Source organism: Molossus molossus, unplaced genomic scaffold (assembly GCF_014108415.1).
Source record: "Molossus molossus isolate mMolMol1 unplaced genomic scaffold, mMolMol1.p scaffold_m16_p_19, whole genome shotgun sequence".
Lineage (NCBI taxonomy): Eukaryota > Metazoa > Chordata > Mammalia > Chiroptera > Molossidae > Molossus > Molossus molossus.
The window spans coordinates 4,839,028-4,865,186 of NW_023425354.1; the positions used below are offsets into that span (position 1 = coordinate 4,839,028).

The window sequence follows — 26,159 nt, forward strand, 5'->3', positions numbered from 1 at the left end:
CGCAGAGGCTGGGGTCCCCACCTGGGTCCCCCACAGCCTGCCACCCCTCCCCTGCCCAGAGAGGCCAGGCTGCATCCCGCCCTCAGGCCCACCTCCTTGCGTAGGAACAGCCTCCAGGGCGCACTGGTGTAGGAGAAGCACACGCTGCCGGAGGGCACAAGCAGCCAGGTGCTGATCCCCTGGTCCCCCGCGGGCTCCAGCCAGCCTGGCAGAGGGAGGTCGCGGGAGCAGGGCTGAGGAGCAGCCGGAGCCCGGGGGGAGGCTCGGGACAGAAAACCTTCACCTGCCAGCACCCCACCCACAGGCCCCCGCCCCGACTACATCAGCAGGGCCACCAATTTCTGACAGGCCAACACCCTGTGTGTGACAGTCCCTCAGTGCCAGACAGGCCCGGGGGACCGGGGCCCAGCCCTGGGCAGGAACGAGGAAGCTGGGGCTCCTCAGCTGGGGCTCCAAAGTCCAGGAGCAGCTGGACTCAGCCGCGAGCGCCAAGAGGCTGTTGGGAACCCTGCCCCCACCCCTGCAAGGGCGCCCACCACTGGGGTCGTGGGGTTCCTTACCGCGGGGCTCAGCTGAAGGGGTCCCCGGGTCCCCGGATGGAGGCAGTGGGGGTGCTGGTGGAGGTGGAGGAGCCTGGGCAGCAGGTGGCTTCTGGCCGAACAGCTCCTGAAGGGGGCCCTGCCTCTCCCTGATGGAGCTGGAGGCCCTGAACCGTGGTGAGGCCTTGGGTCGGGGCGCCACAGCGGGGGCAGGGCCCTTCCCCGAGCCGGGAGACTGTGTCTGTGGAGACTGAGAACACACGCAGCCCAAGCTGCGTCTAAGGAGAAGGCCAAGTTGACCCCGGAGAGCCTCCGACTTGAGCAGAGCAGCCCGGCCCGGGATGGGACGGGACGGGCCTCACCGAGGGGGGCGAGTGGGCACCACTGATCCCCAGCTTAGCCAGAGCCTCATCTTTAGGGTTGTTTTTCTTCAGGAAACTTTGGGGGGGCCTCCTGAGGAAGGAAAAGGTCAGGAGTCCGCAGGGTTTCTCCCCGGGGAGTGGGCAGCGCCGGCCACCCCGGGCCCACCTGGACGGCTGTACAGGCACAGGCACGGGGCCTGGGCGGCTCTGGTACATGCGGATGATGTTACGGATCTCCCTGCTGGGCGCTCTCTGGGCCTCCGAGCCCCGCACCGAGTCTCTGCCCTGCGCCAGCCTGGCCCCATGGCCAGGCTCCGCCTCCCGGGCCAGCTCGGCCTTAGGCTCCGGTGCAGCTTTGGCAGCCCCTGGGGCCGGTGGCTTCTTCACTGTGGGCACTGACAGGGAGGAGAGGAAGCTCGTGAGACCCTGTGCGACCCTGTGCCGAACTGCAGAGCCAGGCCCTCCCCCAGCCCCTGCCACCTGCAGTGAATTCCTCCTCTTCCTGCTCCTCCCCTCGGGGGAGCTGCACCTTGGCTGGAGGCTTCACCTTCTTCACCCTGATCTGCTGCTGCCCTGGAAGTGCAGATGGCCCGGCCTGTCATCCTCCACCTGGCCTGCCTGTCCACGCTCCTGGACAGGCTACAGAGACCCAGGGGAACAGATGCACGCCACTGTCCCCTGGCCAGGCTGGGGCGGTGGCCGAACTTCTGCGTGGGCCTGCCCCCACCCCCCCGGGTTCCCTCACCCATCTTCTGGAAATAGTTCCGTTTCTGCTGGAAGCTCTTGAGGCTGTTTTCTTCGTCCTGGGAGGGCTCCTGGGAGGGAGGGGAAGGAAGGGAACAGTCCTGCCAGCCAAGTTGCCGCTCTCACAGTGAACCCCTCGAATCCCTGGGACTGGGGTCCGACAGCATCTTTTCTGCATCTTCCCACTCCCCCAACCCTGTGTCTTTCATCCTGCAGCCCTGGAGCCTGCTGCCCCATCCCGGGACTGCCCTCTGCCTGGCCTCCGATCCTCACCCTCAGGCAGGCACCCACCGGCTCGGGCTCCGGCTCTGGCTCCGGCTCCGGCTCCGGCTCGGGCTCCGGCTCCGCCTGGGGGGCTGGCGGCTTCTTGGGCCTGGGTGCAACGGCTGGAGTTGCCTGGGCCTGGCGCTGGCGCTGGCGCTGCTGTGTCTGCTGCTCTAGGGACAGCGTGATGGCCTGGGCAGTCATCTGCTGGGCCTGAGGGGGAGGGGTGGTGGCGCAGGTAAGAGCTGGCCTGGCCCTGCCCACAGACCTGTCCCTGTAGGCAGTCTAGGACCCTGATGACCCTCACCAGGATCAGCGCCTGCTGGTTGATGAAGTTCTGCTGCTGAGTCACCAGCTGCCTCACATCCACGCTGGGGAGCAGGGGCTGGGGCTGGGGCTGGGGCGGCACCACCATGGCTACAAGCATGGCGGGTGGGCAGGGCAGGTGAGCACCAGGGCCCGCTGCCCACTATGCCCTCTAGGCCCCTGGCAGGACCCTCGTTCCTCCAGTCCCTACTTGGGAAGGAACCCGGTGCCCCAGCCCAGCCTTACCTGGCATTGGAGGGACCGCACCCATCGCTGGCATCATGGGCATGGGTGCAGGCATCATAGCTGGCTGGTATCCGGGCATCATCCCTGGGTACACTGAGGGAACAGGGCCCTCCCAGGTTGGTCCCTCCCTGGGCCCATGAACCATCTCCCTCCACCCCAGGCAAAGAGTACAGGCCCAGGGTGCTGGCTGCAGCTCACCCCCAGATCCACGGCCTTAGGCCATGCCTGCCTGTGCGGCTGGGCTGAGGGCCTGGATGGGGCTTGGCACCGTACTCACCCATCGGGTAGCTCCCTTGCTGCATGGGCCCAATGGCGCCGCCTCCCTTCATGCGGCTGCTCAGAGCCCTGCCTTGCTCCAGATCCTGAAGGGACAAAGGTCCCAGGTCAGAGCCAGAGTCCTGAGAGAGATGGGAGGGCAGCAGAGGCCCCAGTGGGGTCGGGGCAGGGGCGGGGCGGGGTGTGTGTACAGGGCACTCACTTGGAGGCCTGGGCAGAGCACTGGCTGGAAGATGTGGTCCAGGTAGTTATCCAGGCTCCCTGGGCTCCGGGACTCACCTGTGGAGCCGGAGGAGGGTCAGCATCACCGGCCTGGGGCATGGGGCTTCCGGCACCCCGATTCCCAGCACTCTGCCAGCCGCAGCGCGCCACTCCCAGCCTTACCTGTGTGGCTCTGGCTAGGTAGTGTTGGGGCTGGACCTGGAGGGGGACCTGGGGACAGTGAGGGGGCCCGGATGCCAGGGGCGGGAGGGATGTCCTCAGCTCTGCAGGAGACAGTGGGCCCAGCTAAGCAGGTACTTTGGCTGAGAGCAGTGCCCCGGCTGAGCCAAGGTGCACAAGCTGCTGTGGGGTTGTCCCCATGGATGGGAGGAGGTTTTGGTGGGGGATGGGTCTGTGGCAGCACCTGTGAACCCCAGGGTGTGGCATGGTGGCTGTGGGGATAAGGTTAGGGACAGGAGCGGGTGGGGGCAGGGCTGCTAGGGCGGCACCTACAAGCTTCGGGGGGCAATGGGGTAGCTGTGGGGATCCGTAGGGTCCCCTAGGTCCTCAGTCTGGCCAATCAGGTCCAGCACGAAGTCACAGCCAGCCAAGTCCTGCCAGGAGTCCCCGGAATGCAGTGACACGGACCAGCCCCGGGGGGGCCCCTCCAGGCCTCTGGATGGGACAGGGGCATGCATTAGGGGTGTGGCCAGCCAGGCAGATGACCATCCCGAAAGGGCCAAGGTCGCGGAGGAGAAAAGAACCTGGGTGAGGAATCGGTCACAACGCAACCCTTCTACTTACACACCGGATCTGACTCACGTTTATTTGTTCACCTACTTTATTGGAACCTGGACTGTGTCATCGCCACTCTTGCTCCTCGTGTTGAATCTGCCGTCTGGACCCTGCCCACCTACCCCACCCCCTTCGGGGAGCAGGCTGTGGCCTGGGCCGGCAGGGCAGCTGCAGGAGGTGCTTGTGGAGAGCGGGCTGGGAGGACGGGAGGGGGGACGGAGGTGGCCCTGGGCTGCACTCTCCCATCCCAGGCCCCCGGGCACCTGCTCTGCAGAATCCATCCGGCCAGTTCCTCCCCTGTAGTCCAGGACTCCACCTCTGCCGAGAAGCACTCGTCTGCGGGGCGAGGGGTGGGGACCAAGAGTAAGGCAGCGGGGTTCACCCTGACGGGAAGGAGCTGCTGTCCCCAAGGGGGCTCCAAAAGCAGGACGAAGGGAGATCAGGGTCTGGGAGTGAGGCAGGAGGGTGAAGGGGCGGGGTGGGCTCCACTGCCGGCCTGGGGAGACCTGAGCCGGAGGCGGGCATCACCATTGAGAGTGAAGACGTCCAGCACCATGCGGCCTCGACGCCATCCGGCCGTCCACTCGAGCTGAGTGGGTGGGTGGGCACGCGTGTTCCCAGGGGCCAGCCGCGTCTGCTCCAGGGCCCCCAGCAGCTTGTGCTGGCACAGCGCCGCCACACCGTTGGGGGCCTGGTCCGACACAAATCTGCGGGGACAGCACAGGCGTGAGGGCGGGGTGGCCCTCTCACCCCACCCGCCGGCCTCTGCTTGCAGGCCCCTTACTTGAGCAGTGGCTTCTGCAGGCTGGGCATTGGGGGGAAGGCGCTGAGCAGGATGGCCATGAGGGCCCAGCCGCGCTGGCTCTGCTGCTCGCTGGGGTTGTGCCAAAGCTGGGCCACGAGCTGGCTGAAGATCTCGTCCCGAAGTCCTGGCCGGCGCTGCCCCTGCCTCACCAGGTACGTGCCCATGGTCTGCTCCTGCCAGGGCAGCAGGGACTCATCCCCCAGGAGCCGCAGCATCTGCAGACACACAGCCAGGCGAGGGCAGGACATTTGGGGCTCCGAGGTCCCGGCCAGCTCCCAGGAGCCAGGCCCGCCCTGTCCCCTCCCCGATGTGTCACTCACCACCTTGTTGATATCCAGGGCATGCTGCGGGTCCTCGCCGTGCAGCCGGGTCAGGGGCTTGGCCAGCAGCTGCCCGGGGGAGGGCAGAGAGGGCTCCTGCAAGGAACAGGGTGTCGCAGTGCCCGAGCAGGGCAGGTGTGTGCTGACCTGCTGGAGACAGCCCGGGGGAGCCCAGGGGCATCACTCTGGGAGAGGGAGAAAGCAGCACAGGTGTGGAAAACCATCCTTCAAATGCAGCTTAATTGCTTGTTCTGACCAGAAACTCGAGCCCATGCATGAGGAAAACTCAGAAAACATGGAAAATGATAAAGAATAAAACCACCACCAGATACACCCGGTTAGCGCCTCAGCCTCTCTCTCCGCCCTCCTTGCCAGTCCTGCACAAACAGCCAGCACCACCCGCCGTGGTTTCTGAGTTGGGATTATAGCCCTGGCCGGTTTGGCTCAGCAGTTGGAGCGTTGGCCTTCAGACCAGAGTCCCGGGTTCAGTTCCCGCGAGGGGCACGTACCAGAAAAAAACAAAAACAAAATACATTGGGATTATAGTCTATGTGCAGTCTTGAATCCAGCTGCAGGCTGGACAGGTGGTGAGTGACACATCGAGGAGGGGACGGGGCGGGCCTGGCTCCCCAAATGTCCCGCCCTCGCCTGGCTGCGTGTCTGCAGATGCGGCGGCTCCTGGTCATCACACACACTTTTCAACAGCGGTTCTCAACCTTCCTAAAGCCGCGGCCCTTTAATACAGTTCCTCATGTTGTGGTGACCGCCAACCATAAAACTATTTTTCTTGCTGCTTCATAACTGTAAGTTCGCTACTGTTGTGTCTTAGGCGACCCCTGTGAAAGGGTCGCTCCACCCCCAACGGGGTCGCGACCCACAGGTTGGGAACCGCTGCTCTACAACATGACTCCGCCAGTAGGCACCGCCACAGGTGGAGCACAGGTGTGGCATCACGGATCCCAATGACACTGGAGAGTGAGTCATTCAGGTTCAATGATGCTTTCCGAGCGAGGTAGCTGTGTCCACAGCCCCCGTGACAGGGGAGGAGCAGGCTGGGTGGAGACAGAGGGACAGACAGCCTCTGCCTGCCAGGGGCTAACGTCTGGGAACTGGGGGGTCAGCCAGGAGGAGCCGACGCCCAGGGGGCCTACCTGCAAGCCGGTGGAGATGAAGCTGGAGAAGGGGAACTGGTCGATGTCGGGCGGCAGGGCCAGGCTGGGCCGGGCAGGGACTTCCGGGGGCTTGGCCTCAGTGATGCTCTGGGCCGGTGGGTGCTGGCCGCCTGCGGACAGCAGGGGAAGGCAGCCCGGAAAGGCCGCTAGGCCCCTGGCTCCGGCACTGCCCCAGCCCTCCCCGCCAGCCGCCAGCCCTGTGCAGAGGGGAGCCTGGAGCAGCAGAGGGAGGGACGGACAGACCCTCTCCACACCCAGGAGGACGGGGGAGGGGTCACGGGAAGAGTGACACGGGGCAGGCAGGACCCACCTTCCTGTCTCCTCAGCATGACGGCCAGCTCGGCCGGGATCTCCAGGCGTGCCAGCTCCTGCCGGGGAGGGGTGATGGTGATTGACCCGATGCTGAGGAAGGGGCACAGGTCCCCAGTGCCCCTCTTTACCCAGGTCTATAAACGTGCCCTTCAAAGACCCTGTACACTCACACGAGCAGGGTCCCAGGAGCCCTCAGAGGAACGCCAAGGGCACCCCAGGCCCCTTCTCAGGGGGCACACCAGATGCCCCTGGGGGACAGGACCCATGCTGGCACCCCTGAGGTCCCATACTCCCCCTCGAGCTGTGCCGGGTGCATTGGGTCCGTAGCCCAGGAACACCCTCCAGTTTCCAGGCCACCTACCATGCCTGGCACGCTCTCGGAGGACCCGCTGCCGTGCCAGCCACACCAGTGCCCAAGCTGTCGGAGGAAGAAGAGCTGATGTTCCCAGGAGCCACCTGGAGCCTCCGAGCCCCTCCTCCCAGCTCAGCAGCTCAGCTGCGGCTCCTGCCCCGGAGCCCCGAGCCCGCGGAGGAACAAGCACAGACCCAGAGGGGCCAGCTGCCTGCCCAGCCCTCTGGAGCCCTCGCCGGCCTTGCGCTGTGGGCGTCACTGCCTGTCTGTCAGGGCAGTAGGAAGAGGGTAGGAGGGCAGGAAGACAGGAAGGAGTGGTCCCAGGAGACAAAGTCCAGCCAGGGAGGGGCCAGAGAGGGGCCAGTGTGTGGGCACTGACCTTTGAGCAGCTTTATGGCTCTCAAGTAGGAGTCATCAGGTGAGAGAGGGGAGCAGGTGGGCCCTAAGGAGGGCCGGGGGGATGAGAAGACACTTCAGGTAGGGAGGGGACAGTGGGGCTGAGGGACAGGCAAGGATGAAGGAAGACAATGACTTCCCAGAGGCCCAGCCTACGCTGACCAGGAAGAGCGTAACCAGCAATGGCCCAAGACCTTGACCTCGTGTGGTTGGGCGAGGAGGGTGGACGCTGTGGGGACTCAGCTGGCCTGGCCACAAGGTGCCTGGCTTCCACCCTGAGCTGCCGCTGCAGCCAAACCCTCACCTGCAGTCTCCGCCTCCTCCAGAGCAGGGGCCTGGCCACCAGCAGGACGGTGTTCAGCTGTCCCAGCGCCGTGCGCCGCCGGAGGTACCGCTTCCTGCAGGCCGGGAAGGGGCTGCCTGACTCCGCCGAGCCACGACATGGATGGACACACTGACCCCAGCCCAGTGAAACCCCCAGGTGCTTAATGGAAGCAACAGGGAAAGGGTGGGACACGCTGATAGAAAAGGTCACGTTTTATGACCTTAGACTCTGGAGCTGACTACCTGAGATCTTCCCCTTCTGTTCAGTCACTGTGGCCTTGGGTAAGACACCTTACCTCTCTGGTTTAAGTTTCGTCATCTGCAAGTCACATATTTGATAAGGTGTTTTTTTTAATCTTTTTTTTAAAAAGTTATTGATTTCTTTTTAGAGAGAGAGGAAGGGAGGAGAGACAGAAACATCGACTTGTTGCTCCACTTATTTATGGACGTAAGTGTTTAGAATACAGTCTGGCGTTTTAGTGTTTATTTATTTGTTTATTTTTAGAGAGAGAGGGAGGGAGAGAGAGGTAGCAACATCGATGTGAGAGAGAAACATTGTTCAGCTGTCTCCTGCATGCCCCCACTCTGGGGATCGAGCCCGCAACCCGGGCATGTGCATGGGACACGGGACTGGGCTCAGTGCACTGAGCCACACCGGCTAAGTATTATATATATATATATATATATATATATTTTTTTTTATCCTCATCCGAGGACATTTTTCCATTTTTTGTACAGACAGAGTGGGAGGGAGAGAGAGGAAGAGAGAGAGAGGGAAACATCGACATGAAAGGGACACATCGAGTGGCTGCCACCCGCACGACCAACCAGGGCCGGGGACAAACTGCAACCGAGGTACATGCCCTTAGCGGGAACCGAACCCGGGCCTCTCCGGACCGCAGGCTGACGCTCTAACCGCTGAGCCAAACCGTCCAGGGCGTATTATATATTTTTTTAATGGAGAAAAGTTTATTATAACAATGTAGTCTTATTTTATAAGAGAGACTGCGTTTCTGCAACCCAAGACAATCCTTTGACTCAAGATTCCTACCATCCTTAGGCAAATGATTCTCATGGCAGAAACATCTGACAACCTTCTCATTTTGGAATTAAACAGACGAACAGTATTTGGTTAACTCATTTGCATTTCAGTGGAGTCTGGTGTATTATTAATTAAGAAGCAAAAGCTCTAAAAATGAAAAAAAAATGACATCACTGAACATCTAATAGGAGATCCTGGGAGAAATAATGTTCAGATAAAATGTCTGAGAATTTCCCAGATATAAGACCAGACTCCTCAATGAAGGGATGCTGAGCAAGGTAAACACTTAAAAACAAGTCTATAGCCCTCAGTAGTGTGGCTCATTTGGTTGGACGTCGTCCTGTGCACCAAAAGTTTGCCAGTTTGAGTCCCGGTCAGGGCACATGTCCGGGTTTCAGGCTTGATCCCTGGTAGCCGACCGATGTTTCTCTCTCTCTCCCTCCCTCTCTAAAAACCAATAAAAAGTCTTGGAAAAAGAAATGTCTACAGCTTTTGTGCATCAGAGGACACTATCCTTTGTGAAAACATAACCCACAGAATGGGAGACCATTTGCAAGTCACATATTTGATAAGGTGTTTTTAAAAATCTTTTAAACATTTTTATTAATTTTTTTAAAGAGAGAGAAAGAAACATTGACTTGTGGTTCCACTTATTTCTGCATTATTCTTTGGTTGCTTCTTGTGTGAACTCCCACAACTCAACAACAAAAAGACAAATAACCCAATTAAAATGCAGGCAGAGGACTTGAATACACATTTGTCCAAAGATGTACAAATGGCCAAGAAGCACATGAAAAGATGTTCCTGTTAGTCATCAGGGAAATGCAAATCACAATCACAATGAGATACCACTTCACACCCACTAGGAGGGCTATGCTTATTTTTAAAAAGAAAAATAAGTATCGGCAAGTAGGGACATTGGAACTTCCTACGCTGCTGGTGGAAACACGAAGGAGGCCGCCACTCTGCCAAGCAGTCTGGCAGAGCCTCAAACGGTGAAGCACAGACTTGTCACGTGGCCCAGCAACCCCACGCCTCACACAGACCCAAGGGAGTCGAAAGCTGAGCCTCGAACACACACTTGCACACCCATGTTCACTGAGGCATGATTCACAATAGCCAAAAGGTGGAGACAACCTAAATGTGCGCTGAAGGATGGATGGACACACACGGTGTGGTGTATCTGTACCAGGGAATGTTATTCAGCCATAAAAAAGGAACGAAGCCCGGCCGGTGTGGCTCAGTGGTTCAGCATCGACCCATGGACCAAGAGGCTGCCGATTTGGTTCCAGGTCGGGACACATGGGTTTCGGGCTCAATCCTCAGTGGGGGCTTGCAGGAGGCAGCCAATCGATGTCTCTCCCATCGATGTTTCTCTCTCTCTCTCTCTCTCTCTCTTCCCCCCCCCCCCTCCTCTGTCTCTAAAAATCAATAAAAACTGCCCTGGCCAGTTTGGCTCAGCGGTTGGAGCTTCGGCCTGCGGTACTGAGAGACCCGGGTTCGGTTCCCGCTAAGGGCACGTACCTCGGTTGCAGTTTGTCCCCGGCCCTGGTTGGTCGTGCGGGTGGCAGCCACTCGATGTGTCCCTTCACATTGATGTTTCTCTCTCTCTCTCTTCCTCTCTCTCCCTCCCGCTCTATCTGTACAAAAAAAATGGAAAAATGTCCTCGGGTGAGGATAAAAAAAAAAAAGAAAGAAAGAAAAATAAATAAATAAAAATCAATAAAAACCTATTAAAAAAAAAAAAAAAAAGAATGAAGTTCTGATACATGCTATAACCTGCGTAAACCTTGAAAACGTGATGCTCAGTGCAATAAGCCAGACATAAAAGGAAATGCTGTATGACCTGACTTACACGAAGATTCTAGAACAGGCAAATTCATAGACTGAACGTAGATGGGAGGTTACCAGGGGCTGGAGGCCAGGGAGAGTGGAAATTGTTGCTTAACAGGTGCATTTCTGTTGGTGATGAAAATGTTCTGGAAATAAGTAGTGGTGATGGGTGCCCCCTCTCCGGAGGCTCTCCTGGTGCCCCTGCCCGCACCTGTCCTCAGAGCTTTGGCAATGACCGTTGGGGTGGCGGGCGGCTGGTTTACTGTCTGCATCTGACTGCCCAGCTAGCCTGGGAGGCCCCTTCATCACTGTGCCAGCAGCATCTGGCCCAGGGTAGACGGAGAAGAAGGTTGAGCCAGAGCTGTTGGATGAATGAGCAAAGACAGGCTGTGAAGAGCGTCAGGCGAGGAGAGGGAGGGGGACACATTGGAGGACCAGGAAATCCAAAGAGCCTGGAGTGTAAAAGTCTGGCCCACATCTGACTCTTGCTTTTATTTATTTGTTTGTTTTTATCCTCACCCGAGGACATTTTTACATTTATCTTCAGATAGAGCGGGAGGGAGAGAGGGAGGGAGAGCGGGAAAAAGAGAGAAAGAAAGATCAATGTGAGAGAGTCACATCGACTGGTTGCCACCTGCACGACCCCAGCTGGGGCTGGGGACAGACGGCAACCGAGGTACGTGCCCTTAGCGGGAACCGAACCCGGGACTCTCCGGTTCGCAGGCTGACACTCTAACCTCTGAGCCAAACCGGCCAGGGCTGACTTTTGCTTTTAAGAGATTATTCTTGCTGCACAGTGAAGAACAGACTAGAAAACAGGACACTCAAGGGGTCAAGACTGCCGGTTTGGGTGGCCTCAGTGGGTAATGAGTGTCCTGAGACTGGGAGTATTCAAGCAGAGACTGCAAGGGTATGGGGGGTGCTGTCAAGGAGAGTCCAGTGCTGATGGGATGGCACTGGGCAGGCAGACTTGCCTTGAGACCTGTGTCTCCCCGACCCTGCCCCACCATCCCGAAGAGGCCCAGGGCCTCACCCCCGCCTGCACACCTGGCCTGGAGCCCCCGAACACGAGCCTGCATCCGTGGCAGGAGGCGGAGGTGCTGGCGGGCGATGCAGGCACGGAGGCCGCGGTGCAGGGCAAGCATTGCCTGGGCACGACGCTGGGCCCGGTGCCGCTCCAGCTGCTGCCAGCCCGGCTCCTGCAGCAGGACCTGGGGGCAGACGCGTGGGCTGTGAGTGCCATGGGGGTGGGCCGGTCCCGCCCTTCTCCTGAGGCCTCAGCCTCCTCCCTTCCAGCCAGACAAGCTACTCTCCTGGGGTGCCAGGACACCTGCCACCCAGCCCCAGTCCATCTCCCGATCACCCAGAAGGACCACGGATCCTGGGTTGCCCCCAGATTACTCCTCTCCCTTTCCAGCCTGCCCCCCTGCATACACACCCACCTGTGTGGCTCCAAGGTGACAGAGGGGTGACTCAGCCCCCAACACCTGGCTCAGGATGGTGCCACACCTCTCCCGATCAGAGGGCTCTCCCTGCCCCTCTGGGCCCAGGGTCCGGAACCTGCCCAGAGTCGAGGTAAGCACAGCATAAACATCCCTCCACGGTTGTTTGACACGAGCCCCTAAGTGTCGTTCCGTCTCTGAGTCATTGGACGGCGATGTGGAAAGCGCCTACTACGTGCCGGCCCCCAGGAGAGTTTTGCTGAAAGGAGGAGGGCAGGTGAGCTCCCAGAGGCACGGAGGGTGGACAGACAGTACATTCTGGAAGGAGAGAGATGGAGGGAAAGAAGGAGAGAGAGAGAATGAACAGAAAAAGAGTTGGCCCGGCCAGCGTGGCTCAGTGGACTGAGCGTCGTCTCATGGACTGAGAGGTCCCGGTTCAATTTCTGGTCAGGGCACGTGCCCGGGTTTCGGGCTTGAGCCCCAGTAGGGGGATTGCAGGAGGCAGCCGATCTATGTTTCTCAGATGCATGTTTCTATCTCTCTCTCCCTTCCTCTCTCTCTAAAAAAAAACAACAAAAACATATTTAAAAAATAATTTATTAAAAACAACAACAACACATATTTTTTAAAAAAGAGAGAGAAAGGGCTGGATACCAGGCCCAGGGTCCCTGGGAAAGGGAAGGAAGCCCGGGTCCACCCGTCACTCCAGGGGGCCTTCCTCGCGAGTCTTTTTTTTTTTTTTTTTTTTATCCTCACCCGAGGACATTTTTCCATTTTTTGTTCAGGTAGAGTGGGAGGGAGAGAGAGGAACAGAGAGAGAGAGAGCGAAACATCGATGTGAAAGGGACACATCGAGTGGCTGCCACCCGCACGACCAACCAGGGCCGGGGACAAACTGCAACCGAGGTACGTGCCCTTAGTGGGAACCGAACCCGGGTCTCTCCGGACCGCAGGCTGACGCTCTAACCGCTGAGCCAAACCGGCCAGGGCTTTCTCGCGAGTCTTATCGCTGAGGCGTGTGGGCCCTTGGCTGCCCCGTCCTGGAGCCCTACCTGGCCAGGAAGGTCTGGAAGGACATGCGTACAGGGAAGTTGGCACTGCGGGTATGGACGGCCTCCCGGATGCCCATCTGGCGCAGCTGCTCTGCCACATGCCCCACATCAAAGAGGCCTGGGAGCTGTGGCCATGGGACAGAAGCAGTGAGCGGGGGGTCAAGGAGCCTAAGCTTCAGGGAAATGTAGGGCAGGGCCAGGAGGGGACGGCTCTGGGCCAGGTGCTGGGGCAGCTCACCTTTCCAGGGTTGGGGTTGAGGCACTGGATGAAGTAGACATGGCTCCTGATGGGTGGAGGGGGGTCGCTTGGGTACCTATCCGTCTCCCATCCAACTCCCTGCCTTTGGGTGTAGGGCACATTGCGCTCACCTGCCCAGCCCGGCGATGAGGTCCCCCAGCGACTGCTGGAATCGAGAGGCCAGTGTGGGTTTGCCTCGCCCTCCGCTGACCTGGGGCTCTGTTTCCTGGAACAGGCTGCCCACCAACTACAGGGAAAGAGGGGCTGAGCCAGCCTGTCTCCAGGCTTGTCCATAACCCAGCCTGCCCAGCCCACGGGAAGTCAGGGTGGACCAGCTCATAGCGTCCAGACCCCAGCAAGCTCAGGTCATGGTCTGAGGGCAAGTCCCTTGGGCGAGTGTCCGGGCAAGAAGGGCAGAATGGGGGGGCAGAATGTGGACAGGTGGGGGTTGGGGGGCTGGCAGGGGCACCTGGAGCTGGCTCTGGGCAAGCATTTCCGTCACGGCAGGGTCAAGATGATCCCGGTTTCTGTTTAAAAATTTGTGAACCTGCAAAGGGAGGGAGGGAAAGCCAAGGAGAGAAGGCTGGGTGTGGAGGCCAGTCCCTTTGCCAAATAATCCAGCCTCTCCCCTCAGAGTGAAAGGCCCCCTTTGTCTCTTTCATTGTGCTGGGAAAACTGGAGCTCCACATGCCAAAGAATGACATTGAACTCTTATCTCAGTATGTACACAAATTAACTCAGAATGAATGGATCAAAGACCTAACTGTAAGACCTGAAACTAAAACGCTAAGGGGAAAACATAAAACTTCATGATATTGGACTTGGCAATGACTCTCTGAATATAACACCAAAGCACGGGCAACAAAAGAAAAGAGTAGTTAAAAATTAAAAACGTTTGCACATCAAAAGCCACCCACAGAATGGGGGATAACATTACATATCCGATAAGGGCGTGCCATCCAGAACTCCCACAACTCAAGGAGAAAAAAACGAACAACGCAATTCAAAAACGGGCAACGGACTTGAACAGACATTCCTCCAAAGCGCTAGTCCAGAAGCACATGAAGAGAGTCTCAGCATCGCCCTGGCCAGTTTGGCTCAGCGAGTAGAGCGTCAGCCTGCAGTCCAGAGAGACCCGGGTTCGGTTCCCGCTAAGGGCACGTGCCTCGGTTGCAGTTTGTCCCTGGCCCTGGTTGGGTCGTGCGGGTGGCAGCCACTCGATGTGTCCCTTTCACGTCGATGTTTCTCCCTCTCTCTCTCTCTTCCTCTCTCTCCCTCCCACTCTATCTGAACAAAAAATGGAAAAATCTCCAAAACGGAAAAATCTCCTCAGGTGAGGATAAAAAAAAAAAGGAGTCTCAGCATCATTAGTATTAGAGAAATGCAAATAAAAACCTCAAAAAACCTCAATGAGATACCATTTCACACCCACTAGGATGGCTATAGTTTGTTTGTTTCTTTAAAAAAGGAAAATAACAAATTTGGCAAGGATGCAGGGACATTGGAACCTCGCACAGGCTGGCGGGAAAGTAAAATGGTGCAGCCACTGAGGAAAGCGACTTGGCAGCTCCCCCAAAATCTAAACATAGAGTGAGTGACCTTACGAGCCAGCCGTCCCCCTTCTAGGTTCGGACCCAAAGGAACGGAAAGCAGAGAACGCGTGGGTAGCTGCACACCCGTGTTCACAGTGGCATCATTCACAATAGCCAAAAAGGTGGAAACAACTCGAACGTCCATCCACAGAGGGAAGGTAGACATACAATGGAATATTATTCAGCCATAAAAGGAAGGACATTCGGACATGTGCTGCAACATGGATGAGCCTTGGAAACATGCTTAGTGCAACAGGTCAGACACAAAAGGATTGTGTGTGTGTGTGTGTGTGTGTGTGTGTGTGATGATTCTATTTATATGAGATTCCTACAATCGGCAAATTTATAGAGACAGAAAATCTGATTACCAGGGGCTGAGGGAAGGGGGAGGTGGTGTGTTTAATGGGTACAGACTTTCTGTTTGAGATGATGAAAAATTTCTGGAAATGCACAGTGGTGATAGCAGCACAACATTGTAAATGTACTTAAAGCCACTGACTCATACACTTAAAAATGGTAAAATTTCCCCAGCCAGTGTGACTCAGTGGATTGAGAGTCATCCCTTGGACTGAGAAGTCCCGGTTTGATTCCCGGTCAGGGCACATGCCCGGGTCATGGGCTCGATCCCCAGTGGGGACCATGCAGGAGGCGGCCGATCAATGTTTCTTTCTCACATTGATGTTTCTGTTTCTCTCCTTTTCTCTCTCTAAATAATCAATAAAAACTTTCTTTTTATGGTAAAATGTATGTAATGTCTATTTTACCACATCTTTAAAGGCCACCTTCATCATGTACCCAGTTCCTTTATATATACTCTTGGGTCTGTTTCAGGCTTTGAATTCTGTTCCATTGATGACTCTGTTCCTTATCAATACCATACTCTTTTAATTACTATAGCTTTAAAATATGTTTTAATATCTGGTAGAACACATTTCTCCAATCTTTTGCTTTTCAATATTTGATTGGCTCTTCTCATGCATTCTTTTTCCAGATAATAATACTTCAGAATGATTTCATCAAAACTCATTCCTCCTCCTCCCATAACAACCCCATTGGGGTACGTACGTACCGTCTGGAATTGTACTACTTTTCTAGATCAGATAGGAAGGAATGAACACTATTAGGGCTCCCCAGCATGAATGTGGTCTGTTCCTCCATTTTTAGATCTTCTTTTGTGACCGTCAATACAGTTTCATAGTTTTCTTTATTCATCTCCATGTTTCTTTTCTTTTATGTGATTTTTTTAAGGTATAATTGACATATACTCCTTTTGTTTTTTGTTTGGGTAGCTTCAGGGTAGCTTGTCTTTTTTCTTCTAAAACCAAAGCATGTCACCTCCTCCAGGAAGCCTTATGTGACTTGCCTCACATCAAACTGGTCACAGGGTCCTACCCTTTATACCAGGCCCCTTCCCTTAGTGCCTGTCCTCCTAGGTAGGTGTGCAGTCCCTGTGGAACTCAGGACGGGGAAATCCCTTCAGTGAGCACCTAGTATGTGCCAGGCACCTGCCCGGCCATTCCCACGTTATTGCATTTAATCCTCGTGACAAGGCTGCAAGGCAGATGCCTGCTCTTCCATTGTACAGATGAGGAAGGGGACGGAGGCTGGAGGAGAGTGGACCACGTGAGGCTGTCAGAGCCAGGCCCCACACTTGGCTCCTCTGGGTCTGGAGAGTCCCATGGCCTTGACTCTCCCCACCCCTACCACTCACCCAGAACTGGGCGGGGCCACGGACACAGGTAGGGCAGGTGGCCAAGCATTGGAAGGGGGTTCCCCTCACCCACTCCTATCACCTGCCTGGTAGGTGACTCAGCTCTGGAAAAAAATGTCAGGGTCACAGTGGCCTCACTAATTCACCCTGGAGTCTTTCCCCAATTCACCCTGATACCTGGTAGGTGACGGTCCCTGCGTAATGTCTCACGGTGAAGATAGGAAGGGGCAGCTGGGGCTTGGCATAGCACGGGTGATCGCCGTGGTGGTAGTGGCACTTCTGGAGGAAGGTGTGGTCCGTGGCCTGAGAAGAGAGAGGCCCCCTCAGGCCGGTGCCCCCACCCCCCAGTAGGGACAGTGCACTGGAGGTGGGTGTGGCTTGTGTCCCAGGCTTCCCGAGAGGAAGAGCCACCCAGAGTCGCCCAGACCCGCATAAAGGGCACCTCTCTCTTTCCCGGTGACTGTCTGGACACAAAGCGCTGTTTGAGAGAGACACGGCTCCTCACTCAGAAACTGCCCCCGGCAGGAAACACGGATGGATCACTGAAAAGGGATGGAGGAAGTCCATTCCGTCCAGCCGTCACTCCTGGGAGGACGGCCTCACAGCGACGGGTGTTTCCACACAAGTCTTGTAAAAATTACTTTCAGTCTGGCAGGTGTGGTTCAGTGGCTGAGTGTCGACCCCTGCACCAAGAGGTCGCAGGTTCGATTCCCGGTCAGGGCACATGTCCAGGTTCTGGGCCAGATCCCCAGTGGGGGGCGTGCAGGAGGCAGCCAATCGATGTTCTCTCTTATTGATGTTTCTATCTCTCTCTCCCTCTGTGTCTAAAATCAATAAAGGGAAAAAAATGTGTTGTTTTAAAAATTACTTTTAAAAAGCAACCCAGCCCTGGCCGGTTTGACTCAGCAGTTAGAGCATCAGCCTGTGGACCAGAGAGACCCGGGTTCGGTTCCTGCTAAAGGTACGTACCATGGTTGCGGTTTGTCCCTGGCCTGGTTGGGGTCGTGTGGGTGGCAACCACTTGATGTGTCTGTCTCACATCAATGTTTCTCTCTCTCTCTCTCTTCCTCCCTCTCTCCTTCCTGATCTATCTGAAGATAAATGCAAAAATGTCCTCGGATGGATGAAAAGAAATAAAAAGCAACCCAGTAAGAGCTTATTCTATGGAGCTAAGGGACACATTACACAGACGCATGGGAATGCCTGCCTTAGGGTTCTACGGATGGGACGTGCAGTTTGGGGGAGCAGTTCCTGGGCCAGCACCCAACATGGACATGGAAAGAGCTGCTGCAAAGAAGGGACTCAAGAAGACCATGCTGGGTGATTCCAAAAGTGGCCCTGAGATGTCAGAAGCCTGTGACTAGTTTTCATAAAACTTTACGAAATGTAAGCCAGGAGAAGAACCGTTTACAAGTAAACACACTGAGTTCATCTGGTAAGGGACTTCAAATATGTATGTTAATAAATTAATGTTATGTACTAATATAATATGTTGCTATAATAGATAATAAACTCATATCTACTACATATTAATATTTTTCTTCTAATCCTTACCCAAGGATATGTTTTTATTGATTTTAGAGAGAGAGAGATGGAGGGAGAGGAAGAGAGAGAGACATTGATTGTTTGCCTCCTACACATACCCCAACTGGGATCAAACCTGCAACCTGGGTATGTGCCCTGACTGGGAATAGAACCTGTGACCTTTCTGTGTACTGGATGATGCTCCAACCAATGGAGCCACACTGGCCAGGACTACATATTGATACTTTTATATTAATATTATATTTATCAATGAAATATTATGATCATGTTTGACTACTTGACCATTATTTTTCATCATTTTCAACCTCTGAATGAGAAAACGAGATGGGTCACCTTCTATCCGGAGGTAGAGTGTATTCAGTTCAAATGGCCGCAGATCCCAGAGGAGACCCAAGCCACAGAGGGGCCCTGGTGGCCCTACACATCCATCCACGGAGCCGTATTGGGGTGACTTACCGAATGTGCGTGTGTGCTCTGTGTGCATGTTAAGTAATACCTCTCTCCTGCTACACTGCAGACTGAAGGGGAGGGACTGGGTCTATTTTTGCTCACCTTTTTATCCCTGGCATAACTCCTGGCACATTCATTCATTCATTCATTCATTCATTCATTCATTCATTCACTATTTAGCGCACCCTTAACCACGTGCCAGGCTCTGCAGATAGGGCTGAAACCCTTCAGACGAGTCCACGAATAAATATACAGTGCAGTTGCTCATGGACACCAGCGTTATAACGAGTAAGTAAGGCAGAGGCTGGAGAGAAACGGGGAGCTATTAGGTGGGACAGTATTTGAGGAATGGACGCACCTGAGGTTTGCCCCCCGGCCCTTGCATACCTCCCGTGAGCCCTGCGCAGTCCCTCACCATGCCCCCCAGGCACCGCTGTCTCCCTTCTGCAGCGAGGACTTGAGAAACCTCAGAGAGGTCACACGTGTTGCTCAAGATCACCCAGCACAGCGTTTGAGCCCAGTTTGGCCACTGCCTTCCCAAGCTGTACTAAAGGTTTGTGGGCAGGGTCTCTGGACCCCATCACTTTATTGCTCCCCCACTGCTTGTCCCCGCCACTGGGGGCTCACCTGGGACAGCCATGTCTGGGCATCCAGGATACTCAAGAGGCTGTGGGGCTGGTCTACCAGGAGGTCCAGGCAGGATTCCCTTGGAGACTCGGGGACGGGCACCCAGGGCAGCAACTGTCGCCGACACTCCTCCTGGGAACAGACAGCATGGGGCTGTTAAAGGGGCCCACTCACATTCGTGGTGGCCCTCGCCTGAGTCAGAGCAGGGATGGCCCTCCCACTTTACAGATGAGAAAAGGAGGTTCGGAAGGACTGGGACAGCCATCGCGAGTGGGCTCCCTTTACCAGAGATGGGCTCTGTTCTGGGAACTAGCTGGTGTCACCCTGCCCATCTCTGCCCAGGTCCCCTTACCTCCTCCTGGGCCAGCAGCACCCGGCTGGAGAGGAGCTGCAGACGCTCGCTGGCAAGGTTGTTGCACAGTTGCTCCAGGCCATTTACCCGCAGTGCCTGGGGGCATGTGGGCAGTGAGGTGGGCACTCACCAAGGCGGGGGCACCGGCCAGGTGTTGGGGGCTAGCACACAGGCCTGGTACCCTTCCTTCCCCTCCCACGGGGCTGCCTCAGGGAGGAGTGGTCCCCAGGGCTATGGTGCCTCCTACAGGGTCAAGTGCAAAGGCCACAGTCAGGCCTCCCTCTAGGAGTCACACCCCTGCCCTCTGCCTCAGCATGACTGTGAGCCTTCAGGCCTCTGGGCACAGACATCCTGTGGTCTGGAAGACTCCTTTGCCTATGACCTAGCTCGCTGGCTATCAGAATCCCACACCCTCATAAGCAGGGCTCCAGGCTGCCGCCTCCAAGAAGCCTTCCGGTGTTCCTCCTGTGGGGATTACAGACTCTTTCTTCTGTGCCCCCAGCACTTTATTAGTAAGCCCAGCAGAGCCCCCACTTCTTGTAGCTTTGTATGGAGGGTTTTGACATGCTCTAAAACACACAAGAGCGCACATGCATGCGCGCGCGCGTGCACACACACACACACACACACACACTTGTCATGGTCACCACGGACAGGACACACTGGAGAGCAGGAGAGAGCAGGGGAGTGAACAGGGCCCATCCAAGGACTCAGGGCGGGGCTGCCTCTTGTTCTAGCCCCCCTCCCTGCCCCGAGGAGGCAGGGTCCTCTGGAAGGTGTTCAGAGCTTATGAAAAGTCAGGGTGATTTGAGGGCACTCGGTGCGTGGGAGGCGAGGCTGGGGCTGACCCATCCGAGGGCCTTCATCTTATCTGCCACAGAGGCTCCTGTGAGAGTCTGCAAGGCCAGGCAGGACAGAACCCTCCAGAGGCGATGTCAGGACTGAACAGAGCAGGGCAGAATGGCTACACCTACGAGAGTGCAGCTGTCCCATGGACCACCGAGGGCCAGGCAGGCAAACAGCCTACGGGTGGCCCTCACAGGGAAGCTGGGGCTGCTGGGGTCCCCAGAAATAGTCAGGATGAGGTGGGTATCCTGTCCTGGGCCCCACCCCAAGGGGTGACCTCAAAGCCATAGACGTCCACAACAGTGATGGTGTTCACACTGCTTCCCTCCTTGGGTAGTGCCAGTCGTGTGTTGGTCCTTCTCAGAAGCCACGTGAAGAGCCGCGAGTACAGGGTCTTGGCCAGGGCATCCCTGTGGGCATGGGGTGTGAGCCACGTGCAGCGGAGTGCCAGGCAGGGCGAAGGCTGTCTCCTGCCCCCAGGGCCACCTGGCATCAATGGCACTCTCCACGGGCAGGGATCTGGAGGCTGGGCCATAGGGAGTCTCCTGGAGGGCAGAGGATGCACGTGGTATGTCAGGCCCGAGGCCCACATGGGCGCTAAGCAAGACAGCCCGTGGTCTCGTTGGGCCCCTGCCTCCGCAGCACCCTCGAGCTCACCACGACCCTCCTGGTGACAGCTCCCTCCAGGCACTCGGGTGGCACCCGCAGCAGCCGGGCTGCAGTGTGGATCTCGGCCCAGCTGGACACGGCAGCCACCTCCTGGGACTCCCGCTGGACAGAAAAGAGGGAACAGGGAGAGCTCACTTGTGCAATGGCCACACCTCACAGGCGGAGGCCGGGCCTTGCAGCTGCCCTGTTCCCCAAAGGTAGATGGATCTGGGCCTGCAGGAGCCGGCTCTGGAGTCTGTGGGTCCTGAGTGTGAGTCCTGACTTTACCTCCTCACTAGCTGGCCCGACAAGTCTCCCTTCTCAGACCTCTACTGTATTATTGCAAAAGGGGAAACACACCCCTTATGTTCCAGGGTAGTCCTGAGAACCGAATCAGAAAACATATGTACAGTGATTTACACAGTGCCAGGTACTTAACAGTTGCTCAGTTAGTCCCAGGTACACTTCCTGGGGGGAGCAGCTTAGTGGGACAGGCATTGTCACAGATGCCGAAATTCCAGGTCTGTTTTCTCATCTAGATGGCAGCTGTGAAGCCCAAGGGTGGCCCGGGGCTTTGCAGTCTCCCACATACAGGTGCTGGGCCTGTCATTTGCTGCCCTGATTATGCGAACAAGCCACATGGGCCCAGCGCCTCAGGGGAGCCCACCTCTGACGAGGAGAAGCAGATGTTGCCCAGCTGCAGGATGGTGGCCAGCACAGCCCAGACTGCGGTCAACTCCTCGGGGCACAAGCCCAGCGCCTTCAGGGCCTGCACCAGTCCTGTGAAGTCCTGGGCATCCTCCTTGCCCTGGAGCCTGCAGGCCCGGCCCTGCGGAGCACAGCAGGGGTGGGAGCAGGGCCTGGCCACCCGCAGCCTTGCTCTACTCCAGCTGGCTTCAGACCCCTGCACGGAGACCCTCCCCAGGCAGGCCCGGCTGCCCGCGCTGTGTGGACCTCACCCCCACCTGGTTGAGGTAGTAGTAGGTCTCTGGCTCCTGCAGGGACAGCTGTTCCCGTTCCCTGGGGTCCAGCCCCACCAGCAGCTCGTAAAACACATGGAAGCTCCGCTCAGCCTGGGCCTTGGGGGGAAGGACTGGCTTAAGGGAAACAGACCACAGCCCGGTCCTGCGCCCCAGGGCAGCGAGGACAATCCTGGGGAAGGCAGGCCTGGGGGCTTAGAGACCACAGTCCCCCCGGTGGCCCCTCTCTCTTTCCCACTCTAGGAGCTGGAAAGGGGTAAGTTGCAGGGTGGGCCTTACCTGAAACACCACCCTTGAGGTCTCAAGCAGATAATGCGACACAGAAGCTCCCACGATGACCCCACTGTGGGCACAGGACACTGGGTGGGGGTGCCCAGGGTGCATGCAACCTAAGGGCCCCGCTCAGAATGGGACCCACCATGGGCTGGACTTATGGGCAGCAGCCTCAACTTCCCAGGGAACTGATCATGGGTGCCCCCTGTGCCCACCTGCACCCCCATCACTTACTGCTGCAGGCAGAGGCATAAGACCTGACCGAAGCGGCTGGCGTTGGCATTGAGGACTGTCTTGGCGTGGCCAAAGCTGCCGAGCAAAGGCAGCACGTCGTCCAGCTGGGTGGGGAAGGTCATTCAAGTATCCCCAGAAGCAGCAGTGGGGCCCATTGAACAAGCATCCCAGCTGAGGGCACTGTGCTCAGGGACTGGGCTGGTCCATGGAGGGTCAGTCCAGCCCACCCCACCTTGCCCCCAGAGTAGGCAGTCTCTGGGGCTGTCCCCGAGAAGAAGCAAGAGACCTGAAGACCACCCTCCTGTCCCAAAGGAGAAGGATGGCCCTGGGAAATGGCCAGCTGCCCCTCACCCGACATCCTCTGTCCCCTGTCGGCTCCTGCTCTGGGCTGCTTAGGAACCGCACGATCTGTTTGGCTGCTTCTGTCTTCCCTGAGCCACTGTGCCCACTGCAGGAGGGAGGCACAGGGACTCCAGAAAGGGACCCATAGGGTAACTCCATTGAGACAAAGAAGTGGGGATATGCCCAACTAGAAGTGGTATTCATCTTAGTGGAAATCCCCCAAAATGCAGAAGGATAGACCCTGGGCATGGAGACCAAACAGAAAAGTCGCTGAGCTGCCTCATTCAAGGGTCCCGTGCGGTGACTTCAGCCAGGAGCACAGTCCTTTGGAAGTCCAGAGCTGCCACCCAGTGGAGCAGACCGGCAGCTTCAGCCTCACCTGCCCACCCTTCCCAGCCCTCAGTGTGGTCAGTGCAGACCAACAGGGCAGCACTCACCTGAGGAGAATACATGTGCCCTGCCCGGTGCCCTGAGACCGGCTACAGGCTGATGCCACAATGGCAAAGATATGTCTGGGGACAGAGGGTGGGGGCAGATGAGAAGGCTGCCAGGGGCATCTGGGGCTCTCCTAGACGGAGGCAGGATGGGCCCACCGTTCCTAGGACCTCAGTCAATGGGACATGCTAGGGCTTAGCTGGGGAGAGGGGGTGAGCAAAAGGTTGGTGGAGAAAGTCACTTACGGGGTGGTATTGGGGGCCTTCCTGGGGCGGTAGCTGGCTAGGACCTCGGGTGAGAAGAGAGGCAGGGGCCAGCGGGGGTTCAGAGCGAGCAGGAGGGGTCCCCCAAAGGTCTGGGGAAGAAAGCAGAAGCTGTCACCAGAACATGGAAGGAGCAGGAGATGCCAATGGAATAGGGCTCTGATGCTTCCCGGCCCAGACTCTAACCCCGCTCTGCAGGTCCCCAGAGAGGGTTCAGCACCCAGCCCAGGAAGGAGAAGGAAAGAGGAGCTTCAGGGGTGCTCCCAGGGGAAAGGGAGTCCCAGCCCACTGTCCCCTCCTTGGGTCCCCCCATACGTAGACTCGGCCCAGATGGAACCTCTTCTTGAGGCACAGCAGAATGGAGCTGTCACACAGCGGTCTGTGGGGACAGCACGGTGGAGGAGCAGGAAGTTGGCGGAAAGAGAGGAGGTCGGTCTCCCGTTATTGCGCCACTGACTGCAGAGAGGCTTTGGGCAAGTCACGCACCCTCCCTGCGCCCCATCCATAACACAGGGGCCAGAAGCTAAGCAAGTTACCCCCCTCAGGGGGCTTACAAGCAAGACCAGGCTGCTGACTCAGAGGGAAGCTTTGTGCCAATTAGAGAAGGAAGTTCCAGGCAGGGGCATCTGACTTTCATCCCTCACCTGCCCCTTCCAGCCCGGCGACCTTCAATGAGGCAAAGTGCCCTCTGCATTTTATAAAGACGGAGTGGCGCGCGGGATGAGGAACCGCGTGCCCTAGGCAGGCAGATTGGGATCCGCGCCCACTCACCGCAGCCGGGCCAGGTCCTCCGTGTCTTCCAGGGCGGCCCCTTGGCTCCTGCCCTCCGCGCCCGCAATGGACGGCGCCTCCAGGCCTGCCCCAAGGCTCAGCTCCAGGTCCCGCTCCAGCTCCTCCTCGGCCTCATCCTCCGGCTCCCATCGCTCCCTCTGGCAGCGGTAGGGGACCGGGCTCCTCTCCAGAGTGAGTCGGGGCAGCAGCGCGTCTGCGCCAAGCCCAGGGACCTCGCGGGTGTCGGAGCCCTGTGCCCAGTGCACCGGAACCTCTGCTTCCAAGGCCTCGGGCTCCGCTTCGCTACTGGAGCCGCTGTCGTCCAGGGGGGGCTCGTCGGGGGGCGTCCGGCCGAGGAGAGAGCCGCGGCAGGGCCCGGCCACCCCTTCTCCGTTCGCTCTGTGCTCCTCACTGTCCCTCGAGGCCCCTGCACAAGGCCCGACGGGCCCCTCCCCAGCGGGGGCGTCGGCAGGCGCCTCCTCTGAGCCCCAGCTACTCGACGTCCTTCCTGCCCTGTGGATCCTGGGGAACACGACCGCGAACTTGGGGTCCGGAGCCGGGTCCTCGTCCTTAGAAGGGTCGTGGCAGGCTGGATTCCTCGCCGCCTGCGGGGAGCTCGGGCTGTCGCCAGGGGGAGCCCTCGGCCGCACCCCCAGCCCCACCACGCCCGCCAGGCGCAGCCCTAGACGGCGCCGCAGCCCGGGACCGCGACCCCGCCCCTCGCCCGCCCGCGGCCCCGCCCCGTCCCTCGCGCTGGCCGGCGCCTCGGTCCCCTGCCCGTCGCTGGCGCGCAGCCGGAGCAGACGCCAAAGCCACCGCAGGAGGCCTAAGGCCCGCGCCACGCGTAGGAGCCTCTTTCTGAGGCCGGTGCCACGGGCGCCCGCGGCCTCGGGAGTGGGGCCCGGTGGGGCCCTCGCGCGGAGCCTCTGGAGCGCCACGAGGGCGGCCAGTGGCGCTGGGTCCCCGGACCCGGCTTCCCCTCCAGCCTCTGCTTCGCTCGCCGCCGCTTGCACCTTCCCCAACACTTTTCCGACCTGGCGCGGGGCCCTGGCGGTCGAGGCCTCGGCTCCTCCGGGCTCGGAGCCCTGCGGCTCGGCCTCAGGCTGCGCCCCCTTGTCACGTGTGTCCCCGGCCGGCCTGGGGCCAGGACAAGCCCGCGAGCTCTTGGGGACGCCTGCGGGACTGCCCTCGAGGGGGCTGGAGGTCGTGACTTTACTGCGAGGCTCAGCCTCTTCGGCCTCCGTGGCCCGGCTCCCGGCTCCTGGGGCAGCCCGGGGGCCCCGTCCGGGGGCCTCCTCCGGACTCCAGTCCGTGTCTGTCCCGGAACCTTCGGTCGCTCTCTGGCGCCCCGTGCCCCACCACCCTTCCTGGCCCCGGGACCCGGAGTGGGGCTCGTTGCTGCTCCTGCCGTCGCTGCTCGGGTGCTCGCTCCGCTCCAGCGCTGGCTCTGGCCGGGCTTGGGTGCCCCCCGAGCCCGTGTCCGTTTGCTCTGAGTCGGGGCGCAGCTCCGAAGCCCCGCCGCTCTGGCTGCTGCTTTCCTGCCCCTCGCGGGCTTCGCTGTCCCGGCAGGAGCTGCCCCGGTCTCCGCCCGACGTGTCCCCATCGAGGCTCAGAGGCTCACGGCGGCCCCGCCTTGCCGAGGGTCCCCGCCTTTTTCCTTTCCTCCTGCGGCGCCCGTGCGCGCCCGATCTCCCCTCCCCTCGGGAGAGACTGTCCTCCTCCAGGCGCCCCCCACGGCTGTCCCCCGGCTTGCGGCTCTCCTTAGACCCGCGTCCCCGTCGCTTCCCGCTGCCTTGTCTCCCCGGGGCCGCTGGTGGAGGCCCAGCCCCTGGCCGTCTGCAGCTGCCGTTCCCCTCTGCCGTGGGCTTCCTGCGGCCACCAGGGGTCCCCTGGCCTCCGGTGGTGGCGGGCTCCAAGACCGATCTCGATCCTCGGGCCTTACCACGACCCTGCCGGCGTTCCCCGCTGGGCGCGCCATCGGCGCTGGCCGACCCGGCCTCCTGCTTCCCTGAGTTCAGCCTCTGCGGTCCCTCCGGCCGCGGGGGCGCTTTGCCCTTTCTCCCACCCAT

The 26,159-nt window shown here is 58.5% G+C and overlaps 1 protein-coding gene across 1 annotated transcript in view; it reads right to left on the reverse strand.

Annotated features, from left to right (window-relative positions):
* MYO15B (myosin XVB) overlaps positions 1–26,159 on the reverse strand; it is a 34,041-nt gene extending 7,882 nt beyond the window's left edge. Inside the window, exons 1-41 of the mRNA XM_036268330.1 lie at positions 24,091–26,159; positions 23,635–23,698; positions 23,302–23,411; positions 23,057–23,133; positions 22,631–22,740; positions 22,280–22,383; positions 22,052–22,115; positions 21,460–21,621; positions 20,802–20,915; positions 20,631–20,689; positions 20,422–20,554; positions 19,299–19,394; positions 18,947–19,078; positions 16,502–16,627; positions 13,491–13,568; positions 13,153–13,268; positions 13,022–13,067; positions 12,784–12,908; positions 11,732–11,849; positions 11,337–11,500; positions 7,395–7,488; positions 6,704–6,760; positions 6,341–6,398; positions 6,010–6,140; positions 4,859–4,954; positions 4,518–4,753; positions 4,262–4,440; positions 3,997–4,069; positions 3,452–3,613; positions 3,122–3,222; positions 2,940–3,016; positions 2,739–2,823; positions 2,462–2,554; positions 2,217–2,326; positions 1,919–2,122; positions 1,647–1,716; positions 1,379–1,474; positions 1,068–1,347; positions 902–989; positions 561–780; positions 93–205 (exon numbers count right to left, since the gene is read on the reverse strand). Of these exons, the coding sequence (XP_036124223.1) occupies positions 93–205; positions 561–780; positions 902–989; positions 1,068–1,347; positions 1,379–1,474; positions 1,647–1,716; positions 1,919–2,122; positions 2,217–2,326; positions 2,462–2,554; positions 2,739–2,823; positions 2,940–3,016; positions 3,122–3,222; positions 3,452–3,613; positions 3,997–4,069; positions 4,262–4,440; positions 4,518–4,753; positions 4,859–4,954; positions 6,010–6,140; positions 6,341–6,398; positions 6,704–6,760; positions 7,395–7,488; positions 11,337–11,500; positions 11,732–11,849; positions 12,784–12,908; positions 13,022–13,067; positions 13,153–13,268; positions 13,491–13,568; positions 16,502–16,627; positions 18,947–19,078; positions 19,299–19,394; positions 20,422–20,554; positions 20,631–20,689; positions 20,802–20,915; positions 21,460–21,621; positions 22,052–22,115; positions 22,280–22,383; positions 22,631–22,740; positions 23,057–23,133; positions 23,302–23,411; positions 23,635–23,698; positions 24,091–26,159 (6,690 nt within the window). The remainder of the gene's footprint in view (positions 1–92; positions 206–560; positions 781–901; positions 990–1,067; positions 1,348–1,378; positions 1,475–1,646; positions 1,717–1,918; positions 2,123–2,216; positions 2,327–2,461; positions 2,555–2,738; positions 2,824–2,939; positions 3,017–3,121; positions 3,223–3,451; positions 3,614–3,996; positions 4,070–4,261; positions 4,441–4,517; positions 4,754–4,858; positions 4,955–6,009; positions 6,141–6,340; positions 6,399–6,703; positions 6,761–7,394; positions 7,489–11,336; positions 11,501–11,731; positions 11,850–12,783; positions 12,909–13,021; positions 13,068–13,152; positions 13,269–13,490; positions 13,569–16,501; positions 16,628–18,946; positions 19,079–19,298; positions 19,395–20,421; positions 20,555–20,630; positions 20,690–20,801; positions 20,916–21,459; positions 21,622–22,051; positions 22,116–22,279; positions 22,384–22,630; positions 22,741–23,056; positions 23,134–23,301; positions 23,412–23,634; positions 23,699–24,090) is intronic.